General features: G+C 42.7%; 1 protein-coding gene across 1 annotated transcript in view; it reads left to right on the top strand.

Moving 5' to 3' along the window:
* YEATS2 (YEATS domain containing 2) overlaps positions 1-11650 on the top strand; it is a 48048-nt gene that overhangs the window by 2528 nt on the left and 33870 nt on the right. Inside the window, exons 2-8 of the mRNA XM_010293938.1 lie at positions 629-726; positions 865-957; positions 3992-4234; positions 6431-6546; positions 7701-7862; positions 9481-9592; positions 11252-11296. Of these exons, the coding sequence (XP_010292240.1) occupies positions 629-726; positions 865-957; positions 3992-4234; positions 6431-6546; positions 7701-7862; positions 9481-9592; positions 11252-11296 (869 nt within the window). The remainder of the gene's footprint in view (positions 1-628; positions 727-864; positions 958-3991; positions 4235-6430; positions 6547-7700; positions 7863-9480; positions 9593-11251; positions 11297-11650) is intronic.

Raw genomic sequence — 11650 nt, 5'->3', positions numbered from 1 at the left:
CTGAAAGGCTAACATTTTTTGACTGCTGTGCTGGAAGAGGGTTTTCTAAGAGGTAGTCCAGCTTGCGATAATGTAGTTTCCTTTGTGGGTAATAAAAGGTTTGTAGGCGCTCCAGAGCAGGCTGCACTTCATGCCAGTGCTAAACATAAAAAGTATTAGTTTGCCTTATTATTGCTGCATGATGTGGTGTAAATTTCCTGGATATGAATCGGGCCAAAGAGAGCAGAAAAATGTACGTAGTGTTCCAGCATACTCTTGCACAGTCGCAGCGGTAACTGCACTTGGCCAAAGCACATTTGAGTTTTCCTTTTACTTGTTTACAGCTTTACTGAGACAGAAGTAAACAAACTGGTCCTGTTCTTCCCATCTTCTGTTATTTGTCATCTGTGACCTAAAAAGGAAAAAATAGCCCTCCACATAAAATAGCTTTAAAGATACATGTGGTTTTTGTTAAGACAAATTACTTTCTTTTGCAGAAAAATGATCCTTCCTATTTTTTTGTCTGTGCTGAACTTGCCATGCTTTCACTTCTCACTCCATAATAATTTCTCATCTTTATTTTTTCAAATGAAGCCTCAAAAATAGAAATGTAAATAGTTCTTTATTTTCCATGTGTGGTCTTATACAGCTCGAGATGTTGCTGTGCAGAAGATTGAGACAATTATAAAAGAACAATTTGCCGTCGAAATGAAGAGTAAAGAACATGAAATTGAAGTTATAGATCAGGTATAAAGGTTTTGTTCTTAAAAATAGCTAAGATCCTGGTGTACTGGAGGTTTGGGGGGATTGCTGCAGTGGTTATTCATTACTATATGTTATCTCTTGTTTTTGTAGCGCCCTATATGTTATCTCTTGTTTTTGTAGCGCCTGATTGAAGCAAGAAGGATGATGGATAAGCTGCGTGCCTGTATTGTGGCTAACTATTACGCGTCTGCTGGTCTCCTTAAAGCTGGAGAGGTAAAAATTACTTTGGGAATAATAAGACTTTAGGGAATATTTGCTAAGAAGGATGTGTAGTTCACTGGCTATTCAGCTGATGTTTGGTTTTGATATGCGGTTTTCTGAAATGGTAGAATATGAACTGCAAACGGGGTGGCAGTGGCCTCTGGCACTCTGCAAGGATGAATCGTCTTTGAGCAGTTGAGAAGTCTTTCAGCAGCACTTGGTTCTGGTTTCTGAAATACTTGGCATTTTTTATCAGTTCTTGAATGAGAGCACCTTACTTCTCACACACTGCACAGTTTGTCCTTGCAAAGCCCTGAGAAGTGGGGAACATGTTTTCCCATTTCACAGGAGGAGAGTGGAAGCAGATGGGTTTTTGTAACTTCTCAAGATAAAAATACAAAAATCAAGATTTCTTGAGTCCTGGGCAGTGCCATGAAACGATCCTCCCTTTACCCTGGAAGCCAGTCTGTTAATGGTTTGGTGAACAGACTGATGGCAGCACTAAAGCGGGAGGTGAATGGAGGAGATGTCAAAGAGAGATTAAAAATTCACAAGGAGATCCAAAAAACCCCAAACCCTACTAGTTAAACCCCAGTTCTGACCACTCTGTCCCCAATGGGCTGGTAATGGCAGGGTGTTCATGACTCATGTAGACTCCCAATTGACATGCAGTTCACTACCAGTTTAGGTATTTTAGTTACCATCTATTCCATTCAGGGAGTTGATCTAATTTCCAGTAAAGATCTGAGCTTATTTTTGAAAACTGTAGATGGGTGCTGCAAACCTGGGCTTTACTGTAGTACCAAGAGAATTTCTCTTCCAAGCAATGGCTTGCACCGCTACTGCTGCTTTCCTATTTGTGATTTCCAGAAGTCTTGGAGGGGGTAAAAACAAAAAGGTCCAGTTTGTTTTTCCTTCACTGAACTTGAGTTGAGCAGCTGGAGTTGATAAAGATTATGGTAGTGTTGGGAGGCTTGGAGATCCCTTTTGCCCCCGTGATTTTTATGTAGGCGACTGAAGAATGTGAGCTGGTTTCTGCTTCACTTTGAAAGTGCTTTTATCCAGTGTAATCACGTGTCAGCAAGAGCTGTACTGTCCCCTGTTCTCTACTTGTTCTGCTACACAGGGTGGTTTTTTTTTCCTTGCCATTTTTCACACTTGCCAGAAATAATAACTGTTGTAATTGTTTCAAAGTATTCACAGAACTTACTGGTGCATCCTTGCTTTGTTTAGTTTTCCTGTAGTTTTTAGCTAGCTAGCTACACTAGCCATAAGCTCTATCTTCAATGACATTGTAAATTTTTTTTTAAAATCCTGATGTGCATGTAGGCTAAATCAGTTCTCTTTTTATTTTGAAATTGTTACTGGTTTCAGTTTTCTTTGTCTGTTTTTAATGCGTGGTTAATGTATGTTTGACTCTCTTGGCAGTGAATGATTGTCTTGTTTCTGCTTCTGATAGAGTGGGAATCTTTGTAGTTTAATTCAGAGCTTCTAGGAAGACGATTTGCAAATTCCTAACTTCTTCTCATAAATATAAGCAGTTCTTCAACCCAGTGCTGCTGGGTTTTGAGGCTTGTGATTCTAGTTGATTACATTTCCCCACAAATTAGTGGACAAGGTGTTGGTCAGTTTACTTGGCTAGAGGTTAAAAAAAAGGGGGGAGTGATGATGGTTTGGTTTGGTTTTGGGGGTTTTTTGGTCATGTGTGCCCACACTGTTGGATATGTGGATATAACTCTCTTAAGTGCTCTTGAGCAGGTAATTGGCAGTTGGTAATTGCTTTGCTCATGTACCTAATGGACAATTGGAAAGAAGGCTCTCAAAAGAACCTTCTAAGTCCAAGGTGGGACACTGTTTAACTTTGCTTCTGCTACCACCTCTCAAGGGCAGTTCTGCTGTTCCATAACGGCGCTGATATCTGTCCCCATGCCACCCCCTCCATCACATTGACAGAATTTTGGATCAGGGAACTTAATGTGGATTAAAAATAACCCTGCAAAGGAGAAAAAAAAAAAAAAAACAACAACAAACAAACCAAACAAAAACCAACTAAACAAATCAGTTCCTTAATTTGTTTTCCTTTGCCCCCTCCCCCTGAGTAATTGTGCCAGCCTGGCTGATCTGGGTGGTTTGGGCAGGGAAGAAGAAAGCCTCTTTCAGCCTGATACTGCCTGCAAGAAAAGCTGTCAGTGCAACTCGAGGCTAAGTCTGTGGCTTCAGGAGCTGGAGTGTGGCTGTCAGCGCTCGCAGAGGTGTGTTTCTCCTGCCTTGAGTTGATTCATCATCCAACCAAGGTGACAGAGAGGACTGATGGCTAGGAGAAGGGGCCAAGGGACACTTGCTTTCAGTGATGGGTGTTTTCCTTGCTACTTCTGAGGTTAAAAGCAAACGCAGGAAAAAATATATTGGGCCTTTGTCACAGTATTGGAAAAAAACAAAAGATATTTAAACACAAACACGCACACACACGCCATGTCCTCCCCTTTGCAGCTTTAGGAGGATCTAAGATTAGCTCTAAGATGTCCATTTTGAGGAAAGTTTGCAAGCATGCCTAAGCACATTATTCTTTACCCTCTGTTAAGCTTTGGGAGCAGACCGGGTGCCAAAAGATGTAGCTCGCCTCATAGGCATTGGCAAGACTGCCAGCCAGTATCAAAACCAGAGAGTCTGATGCGTTACCTACCCTGCTTGCCTGCAGGAATCAGGCAGCTGTGGTCTTTCTGTGTATGGTATAAGACTGTAGGTGTGTATACAGGAAGGAAAGCTGTTGTTTTCAAAGGGACAGTAGGTTGCAGTCCTGCTTCCCAAAACCAGGTGGATTTCTGAGATCAAAAGGTCTAAAGGAACAGATTCAATTTGGGGTCCTGTTTCTGTAGAACCGTTGTACGCTTTTATCCTCTGTGGCATATGTTTTTCCTGCAAGGCAGCTGATTAAATATTTGCTCTTTCTTCATACATTGGCTTTTTGCTCTGCTTCTGGCGCAGCTTTGTTTTTATCTGGGCTGCAGGGAAATAGTGATGGATCTGCCTGACCTCTTTGTTGCAGGGGACCAGGTCATGTGATGCGACAATTCTTAATCACCCTTCAATCAAGAAATTCTTGGAATCGCCCTCCAGATCGTCGTCTCCAGCTAACCAGGGCTCAGACACTCCATCTGCCAACCACTCCGAGAGTGACTCGCTCTCTCAGCACAATGACTTTCTCCTGGACAAAGACAATGGCAACTTGGATGCAGATGAGCGGCTGACAAACAGCCTGGACCAGAGACAGAGCAGAAATACTGGCCGGGTAAAGTAAAACTCGAGTGGTCAAGTTGTTGGAGGTGTGTACTCTGTCTGGACTCAGTGCTGGCACCAGGAGTTCTTCATGTTTTCACCCACCTTGCTGAAGATCTGTTTCTTGCCCTCTCCAACTGCTTGCTCCCACTCTCTCAGCCTGGCTTTGCTGTAAGGCTAACTGAAGTGTGTGACTTGGGTAACTCCTCTTAACTCAGTCTTGCCCAACAGAGAGGTCAGCCAGGCAGCGGTGATAGCGTTTGTGTTAGCCCAGCTATCTGCTGCTGCCTTGGTTGGTAGCCTCTGGGGAAGACGGTGTTTCACAGCTTGAGCAAAGGGCTTTGCTGGAAGCCAGGTCAGGAAAGGTAGAGCCTGGAGAGGAGAGCAAGATGTGTCATTTCCAGCAGTGTTTTTAAGAAGTATTGCTGCTGCCTGGCCCTGGTTGCCCATGGGGACTACATTGCTTAGAGTGGTTGTACCACTGGAGTTTGGGGTTTGGCCTCCTCAGCAGCCTGTGGAGAAGACATAGTGACACTGGTAAATTAGCTCACCCTGGGAGTGTGAGCTGGTGGGGCCTGGGTTTGTAATTGGAGTGTTTTTCTCTTGGTGGTGCTGCTTGCTGTTGTGCTAATACTGCTGTTTGCTTAACTGAACCAGACTGACCCAGGTTAAAAATACCTTCTTTCATTGTTCCCCCATACTTTTTTCTGGGTTATTTTTGACCTGGGACCATTCCCTTTATGGCTTGCTGTGCAGCTACAGAAATGCTTCACCTGTTGGCTACAGTTAGCTCCGCCGCGGAGGCTCACTCCCTGGCTGCAGGTGAAATGCACCTTACTAGGTGAGATGAACTCCGGATTCCTTTCGGCGCCTTTCAGCTGTCAGGCCTGCCTGAGGAGTACAGCCTCTAACCCAAACCAGGGCTGGGCATATCTCATTGCATATGGCTACATTCTGCAGTCGAACATGTTGCAATAATATGTGGCAGAAAGAACAATGATTCTGCATCCCATGAGCAGCGTGACACCCTTGATAAAAGGGACACAGTTTGCTGAAGCCCTGCCTGGGGTCTGTAGCAGAAGCCAGAGATACAGTAGATAATGTGGACCCACCTATGTTGTGAACCACCAGATCAGTGTACCTTGTTTCTGCACTAGGGGCATCGATGGAGCAGTTGTGTTGCTTGGGAGTAGCATGTTGGTACATCTTCAACCAGCGCAGCCTGTGGCCCAGAGGTGGCGGAGGGAGCGATGAGGAGCAAGAGCCATCACAGCCTTCTGTGGCTTCTTGCTCCAGTTTGGGGCATTGCTGACTTAACAGGGGAGGTGTAGTGGTTCCTAGTGAATCCACTGCTCCCCACGCTGACCCTTCTCTGAGGCATGCTCAGTGGAGTGCGCTCCAGGGAGCTGCAGCACCAACTGTTGTTCACGAGAGGATGGCAGTCCCTTATCCTCTGGACAGCCTATCCAACAGAGTGGTAGAAAAGCCTCTGATTCCCATGCAAACAACAGTGCAGCACACGCTGGCACTGTGGGCGGTCATGGCATCGCTTCACCAGGGAGTCTTGGCCACTGCTTAGTAGCTGAGGTTGTGTTACAAGGTTGCTTAGGCTGGATTTATTATGCCCAAGTATTGCAGCACATTTGTAGGCGTATCTAGATGTCAGTGACGTATTACGACTGACTGCTATCTCTGTTGAGTTGGAGCTGAACTCTTGCGTCAAGCCCAGCCTCAATCCTTCACCATGAAGCAACACTGGAGTCCCTCAAAGCAGCAGAGGCTGGGAATGAGAAAATCTTAGATTTTCAGAAGCCACTCGTGGGAGATTTAGCTTTGTTTCTGATAAGTGACCAACATGGTGCTACTCTAGCAGTGCTTGATTTTTTCCAGATAGTCCAGTGGCAGTGCTTTTGAAACCCCAGCTGAAATCATGGCTCAGGTCCATGGTATGTCGCATAACGTACACTCAGTTAAGCCATACAGTGTATGCTTGGCTAGGTAGTATATCATTGTTGTGTGCCTGAGTTGCTTAAACTGCCTAGATAGCAATTTAAGTATTTTTAGGGATGGTTCGTTGTTGGTGTCACCTTTAACTATGCAGATTTACTTTTTTTAACACCACCTTAATTTTCTAGCACCAAACAAAATGATGTTTAAGAGGTTTGGTTTTTTGTGTGCCTTTTTTTTTTTTTTCTTCCCCTACCCTCAGGACAGTTCGGGTGTTTCAAGCTCTCAAAAACCAGGACAACGAAATGTCGGACTGTCAAATGATGAAACTTCACGGCTTTATGTGAAGAAAACGATTGTGGTTGGCAACGTCTCCAAGTTAGTATCCAGAGTCTGAGGGATGGTTCTTTGTTTCAGGATTAAAGGGAATCAGAGGTTAAAATGAGGACATAAATAAAATTGCTAAGTTGTCACAATATGAGGTATTGCCCTTGAATAATCACTGTACCAAAGGCTGCCCTCCTCGAGTGTCTGCATGAGGTTTTTTGTGGAACAGGTGTTTCAGTAGTTGCTTTTATATATAGAGAGGTTTTAAGATCTGCTTCTCTCAAGGGGAATCTTTCAGCCTTTTCTGACCAGTTAGAAATCCCAAGTTTTTCCATGAAAATTTGGAAACGCAAGTTGTCCTAATGGCTAATTCAGCATGTCCGTAGGGACAATGTGGTTTGTTTTTTTTATTTCAAACAAACAAACCACCCCAAAAAACAAACCACCAGAGTGAGGAAAATTGTGAAAGTCCAGCATGGCCTGAAGAAATTAATTTGTACAGTTTTTATTTATATGTTTTTCCCAAAAAAATTTGAAGACAGCTAAATAAACATAATTTTGAACTTGGAGGAAGTTAGTGGAGAAAAGCATTCATGTTAGGAAACTATGCACAAGACCAGGTTTTAACTCTCCAGCCTTGCACTACTCAGGTCAGTCTTTTCCTCTTGCATAGAAAGTAGCAAACATTTGCTGACGAGACTTAAGGTGTTAGAATTGCGTCTTGAAAGTCTGCCTAAGCCTGGACCCAGAACCAAGTATTGACTATGAAGTTTCTTAAAAATTTGTAAGAAGAATTGTTATTTTTTTGTATTTATGGTAGCATAAATGGTAGCAGAGTTGCTGATGATCTGGTGCGGTTTTGCTTCCTGATATATCCAAATAAGTTAGGGAAAAGGATTTGACAGTGGTAGAACGTTAAAATTAAGTCTTCCTAGTTAAGAGCCAAATGTTTAAATGGATGCGTTTCATTTAACAGTTGTGCACTAAAGTAGAGGAAGTGTGTTGGAAGCACACAGTAGATTATGGGACCTGTATTTGTTTCTGGATGAACTGTCAGAGTAAGGAATAACAAGCAGAAGGGGGCAGGGTTCACAGATGCATTTTACCATCCCTGATTTTTTGCCTAATCTTTCCTGAAATACTTTTTGTGGTATTTATCTATTTGGGATTTTTATCTTGCGTTTGTTTTTTAATTTCTTTGTCAGGTACATTCCCCCTGACAAGAGAGAAGAAAATGATCAGTCAACCCATAAATGGATGGTGTATGTCCGAGGGTCCCGGAGAGAACCCAGCATAAATCATTTTGTCAAGAAAGTTTGGTTCTTCCTCCATCCCAGTTACAAACCTAATGACCTGGTAGAAGTGAGGTAATAAGGAATTATTCCAGTCTTTATGCTTGCCAGACTTACAGTGCCAAGTTTCTTAGAAAGTTAGCAACTTCTTTTCCTGGTTTAGCATTCCGTGTCTGTCTTTAACCTTTAGCTTGGCTTGACTTACTCCAAAATAATAGTAAAAAAAAATGAGTTTTTATTTATCAAATGTGTCAAACAATTTTGGTTGTTTTGTTGTTTTTTTTTTTTAATTTCCTACTGAGAAAAAGCATTCAGTCGTTGCATTTCATTATATTCATGCAAGTTTGTGCATCTCCTGTATGTGTTACACTGTCTGCTGCACAGGTTAGACTTCTGTTGCTAGAAGATGTGTTTTCTACCTCCCATCCATTCCAGTGTGGAAAAGAAAGAGGAGACTCAGAAAGCTGTTTTGCCGATAGTTTTAATGATACATATGCGTTTGGGCAAGAAATTGTATCCCTTTCCCAGATATTTCTCCAGTGGCATTGGCTTTATGCTTCGAGGAATTTCCCATCAGTGCAATGGTGCTGGTGCTAGAGAAATAAGGCAGCTACTCTGTCCTCTCCCAAACCTGTATTCAAGGCTGTGACCCTAATGAGATGAGTGGGGTCAGTTCTCTGTTGACTGCTGCAGGGAAACGCCCTGTCAATCTTTCATTCTTGCTCCTTTGGACAAGGCAGTGGGAGGATGCCTTCAAAGTACTTTGCGTCTTCCCAAAGAAATTATTCTCCAGAGGATGTTCAGCTGCCTCCTGGAGGAATGTGGGGAGACTGCCTAGGTACACAATGGCAACTTAATTCTGGCAAAATTAGACTACTGAAAGGCAAATCCAGAAAGACTTACCCGAGATAAAAAGTGTTGGCTCATTAATGTTTCTGAGAAGGCAACCCTGAGCAGGATGAAAGCAAACTCCTTTGTATTTCTTGCATAACATACTAAATTACACTTGACTGCTGTCTTTCTGTGCCTTTCTCATCCAGTATCTGATGTCAGTGCTGTTTGTCTTCTGTTTTAATCCCATCTGGGTAATTGATTTCTTGTCGCACAGTCCCAGTCATTGCAGCGAACATTAATGTTCTGGACTAGAAGTTTCATTGCAAAACTACATTTGGGATTTACAGTAACAACAAGCTGAAATACAAAGTAATGGTAAATGTTAGAGACAAATATGCCCTTCTTTTTCAGCTTGGAGAATGACAGTGGTTGAGTTAGCTTTTCCTTGACTGTGTTCTCTTAGCGTTATATGAAGTGTGTGCCTTCTTGCTACTAGATAGGGAGTAGCAGAAAGTGATGGCAAAACACTGCATTGAAAACTCCCCTTGCAGCTGTGTCCTAGGAGCTGACTTTGGGTTTTCTGAAACAAGTATTTTTCACGTGGCATTACGCAGCTTTTTTTTTTTTTAAAGATGCTTGTTCCCCAGGTTCTCTTATCCAACAGTGTTTTACCATTTTCTTCTCTGTCCAAAGCCATAAAATTCTAATTTCTGTGATTGCATTCTCTCTGTGGTGAATAGCAGGCCTGAAGACAGCTGTAGTTGTCAGCTAGAAAAGCAGTCTTAGGCTTTCTGAGAAAGGGGTAGGTGAAAGCTATGCCACTTCTACATCCAAAATGTGAATCACCATTTGTTTCCAGAGAACCTCCATTTCACCTGACCAGGAGAGGCTGGGGAGAATTTCCTGTGAGGGTTCAGATACACTTCAAGGATAGCCAGAACAAAAGGATCGATATCATACACAATTTAAAGGTATTTTGAACAAAATATTTGAGAAAGGCAGTTAAATGAGCTCTCCTGCATAATCTAAAGAGGCTCTGCTTGTGTGTGTGCTTCTGCCTCTCCCTGTGTGTATGTCCTGCTGGTTATTTGCATGTGAATAGGTGAGCTGGAGAATCAAAAAAGATCCAGGAAAGCTGCTTACCTTGGCTATATTGGAGTCAACACGGTAGCCAAGGAACCCAGCTTTTTAGAAGCTGGAACCAGTTCTGCTCAGAGCAGCAAAGCATTTACCTGTTTTCCTACAATCTGAGATTCTTATCGTGCTCTCACTGGCTTTAACTTGACAGGGTGCTGCAGGGTGATCTTTCTGTTGGTAAAGCGATTGCTGTATGTGTTCTGTTCCTTCAGCACTTGTACGTATTGGCTAGAGATTATCTCTGTTGGTAGAGGGGGCAGGGAGGGGCTGAGATTCCCTGTATGTTCCCTCTTTTGAAGAGAGCCTTCTTTTTCAACTCATTCACCTGTCCTGCGACACTCAGTAGGATTTATGGTATGCACCAGTCCTGGAAAACTAGGCCATTGCTCTTGTTTTCCTTTTAATTAACAGTCCCTAGTGTTAGTGGAATTAAGCCCTGAGCTGGTTTAGTTTCCTGTTTCTTTGAGCAGCATGATTAAGTTTATTTAAACTCTGCCTGCATTAATGAACTTCCTGCTAATGTAGATACCTCATTGCAGCCCCAAATATAGACAGTAGAGAAGGTTGGAAATGTTCTCCTGGAACTTGTGGACATTTAATGCAGAGAGGAATAAAATATATTTGGAGAGATACAACTTGCGGAGAAATTGGTAACAGTATGATGGACGTTGTGCAGGTAGCTCAGCCTACAGAAGAAAACCGAGCCAGTCCATGGCACACAAGAACTTGAATCAGCAAATCTTTGCTGTTCACGTACTGAACCTGTGGCTGCTGTGAGGTGATGTGAGTGAGCTGAGTCCTCCTCCGTCGCTGGCACCCTGTCTGCCCGTGAGCTCTGGGCACCAGGAGCCTGTCAAACCCAGCTTCGCTCTACAGGTATCTTAATAGATGCCTCTGGGATTTTCTGCCTCTTCATCAGCTGATACTCTGTGTGATATTTAATCAAATTTATAGTACAAACATAGCCTTTGTGTTGGTTACTTTTAAATCTCTGTGATTTTTTTCCTCATTATTATTTCCTTATATTGACATCAGGAATAAAAAAAGGCCACTCCTTGAAGGCTCCTCTTAGATTGAAATAATAATTGCCCCATCCCTGGAAACATTTCAAGGTCAGGTTGGATGGGGCTCTGAGCAACCTGCTCTAGTTGAAGATGTCCCTGCTCACTGCAGGGGGGTTGGGCTATGCGACCTTTGAAGGTCACTTCCAACCCAAACTATTCTATGAATCTATCTCCCCAACAATCTAATTTCCTTCAGCTTCTTTGCTCCTTTCTGCTTTAGTGTGGGCTTTGGGTTGTGGTTGGCTTTTTTGCAGAAGAGAGGGTACTAAACAGAGCACACAGATTTCTGACCCTGTGGCCTCAAAATATTTATGCGCTGCTGCTCATCTGACATAGTTTCAACCCCTTTCAAACAAATTGTATTGTAAATTTTGGCTAATATATGGCTTTTGCCTGGTTAATATAATTATATTGTATTGTTTTACCCAGTTGGACAGGACCTACACAGGCCTGCAGACACTTGGCGCAGAAACGGTGAGTCAGCAGGTCATGGGATGGATGTTGTACTTTGATCTCCTTAAGGATGTTCAAAAAGAAAAAGATACACAGGACTAAGTACAGAGTCAGACCCATTTGAATTCACAATTTCTGCAATGTAGATTTTGTTCTCTTGTTAAATGAAATGATTATGACACCTTGTCACTATTCATGACAACCATCATTTTTTCCCCTTTCTAGTTCAAGGGAGGCTGTTTCCAGCTCGTTTCATAAAGAACTTAACTTGTACTACAGTTTTAATTTTTCTTTCTTTGTGGAGCTTCTGGTACCAAATGTCTTGATTTGGATTCTGATGTGCTGCAAAAGAATTTAAGTTAAAGGGATCACCCA

The sequence above is a fragment of the Phaethon lepturus genome, unplaced genomic scaffold (genome assembly GCF_000687285.1).
Source record: "Phaethon lepturus isolate BGI_N335 unplaced genomic scaffold, ASM68728v1 scaffold10819, whole genome shotgun sequence".
NCBI classification, from domain to species: domain Eukaryota; kingdom Metazoa; phylum Chordata; class Aves; order Phaethontiformes; family Phaethontidae; genus Phaethon; species Phaethon lepturus.
The sequence above is the reverse complement of the archived record's forward strand: the minus strand, read 5'-3'. Positions and strand labels throughout refer to the sequence as shown.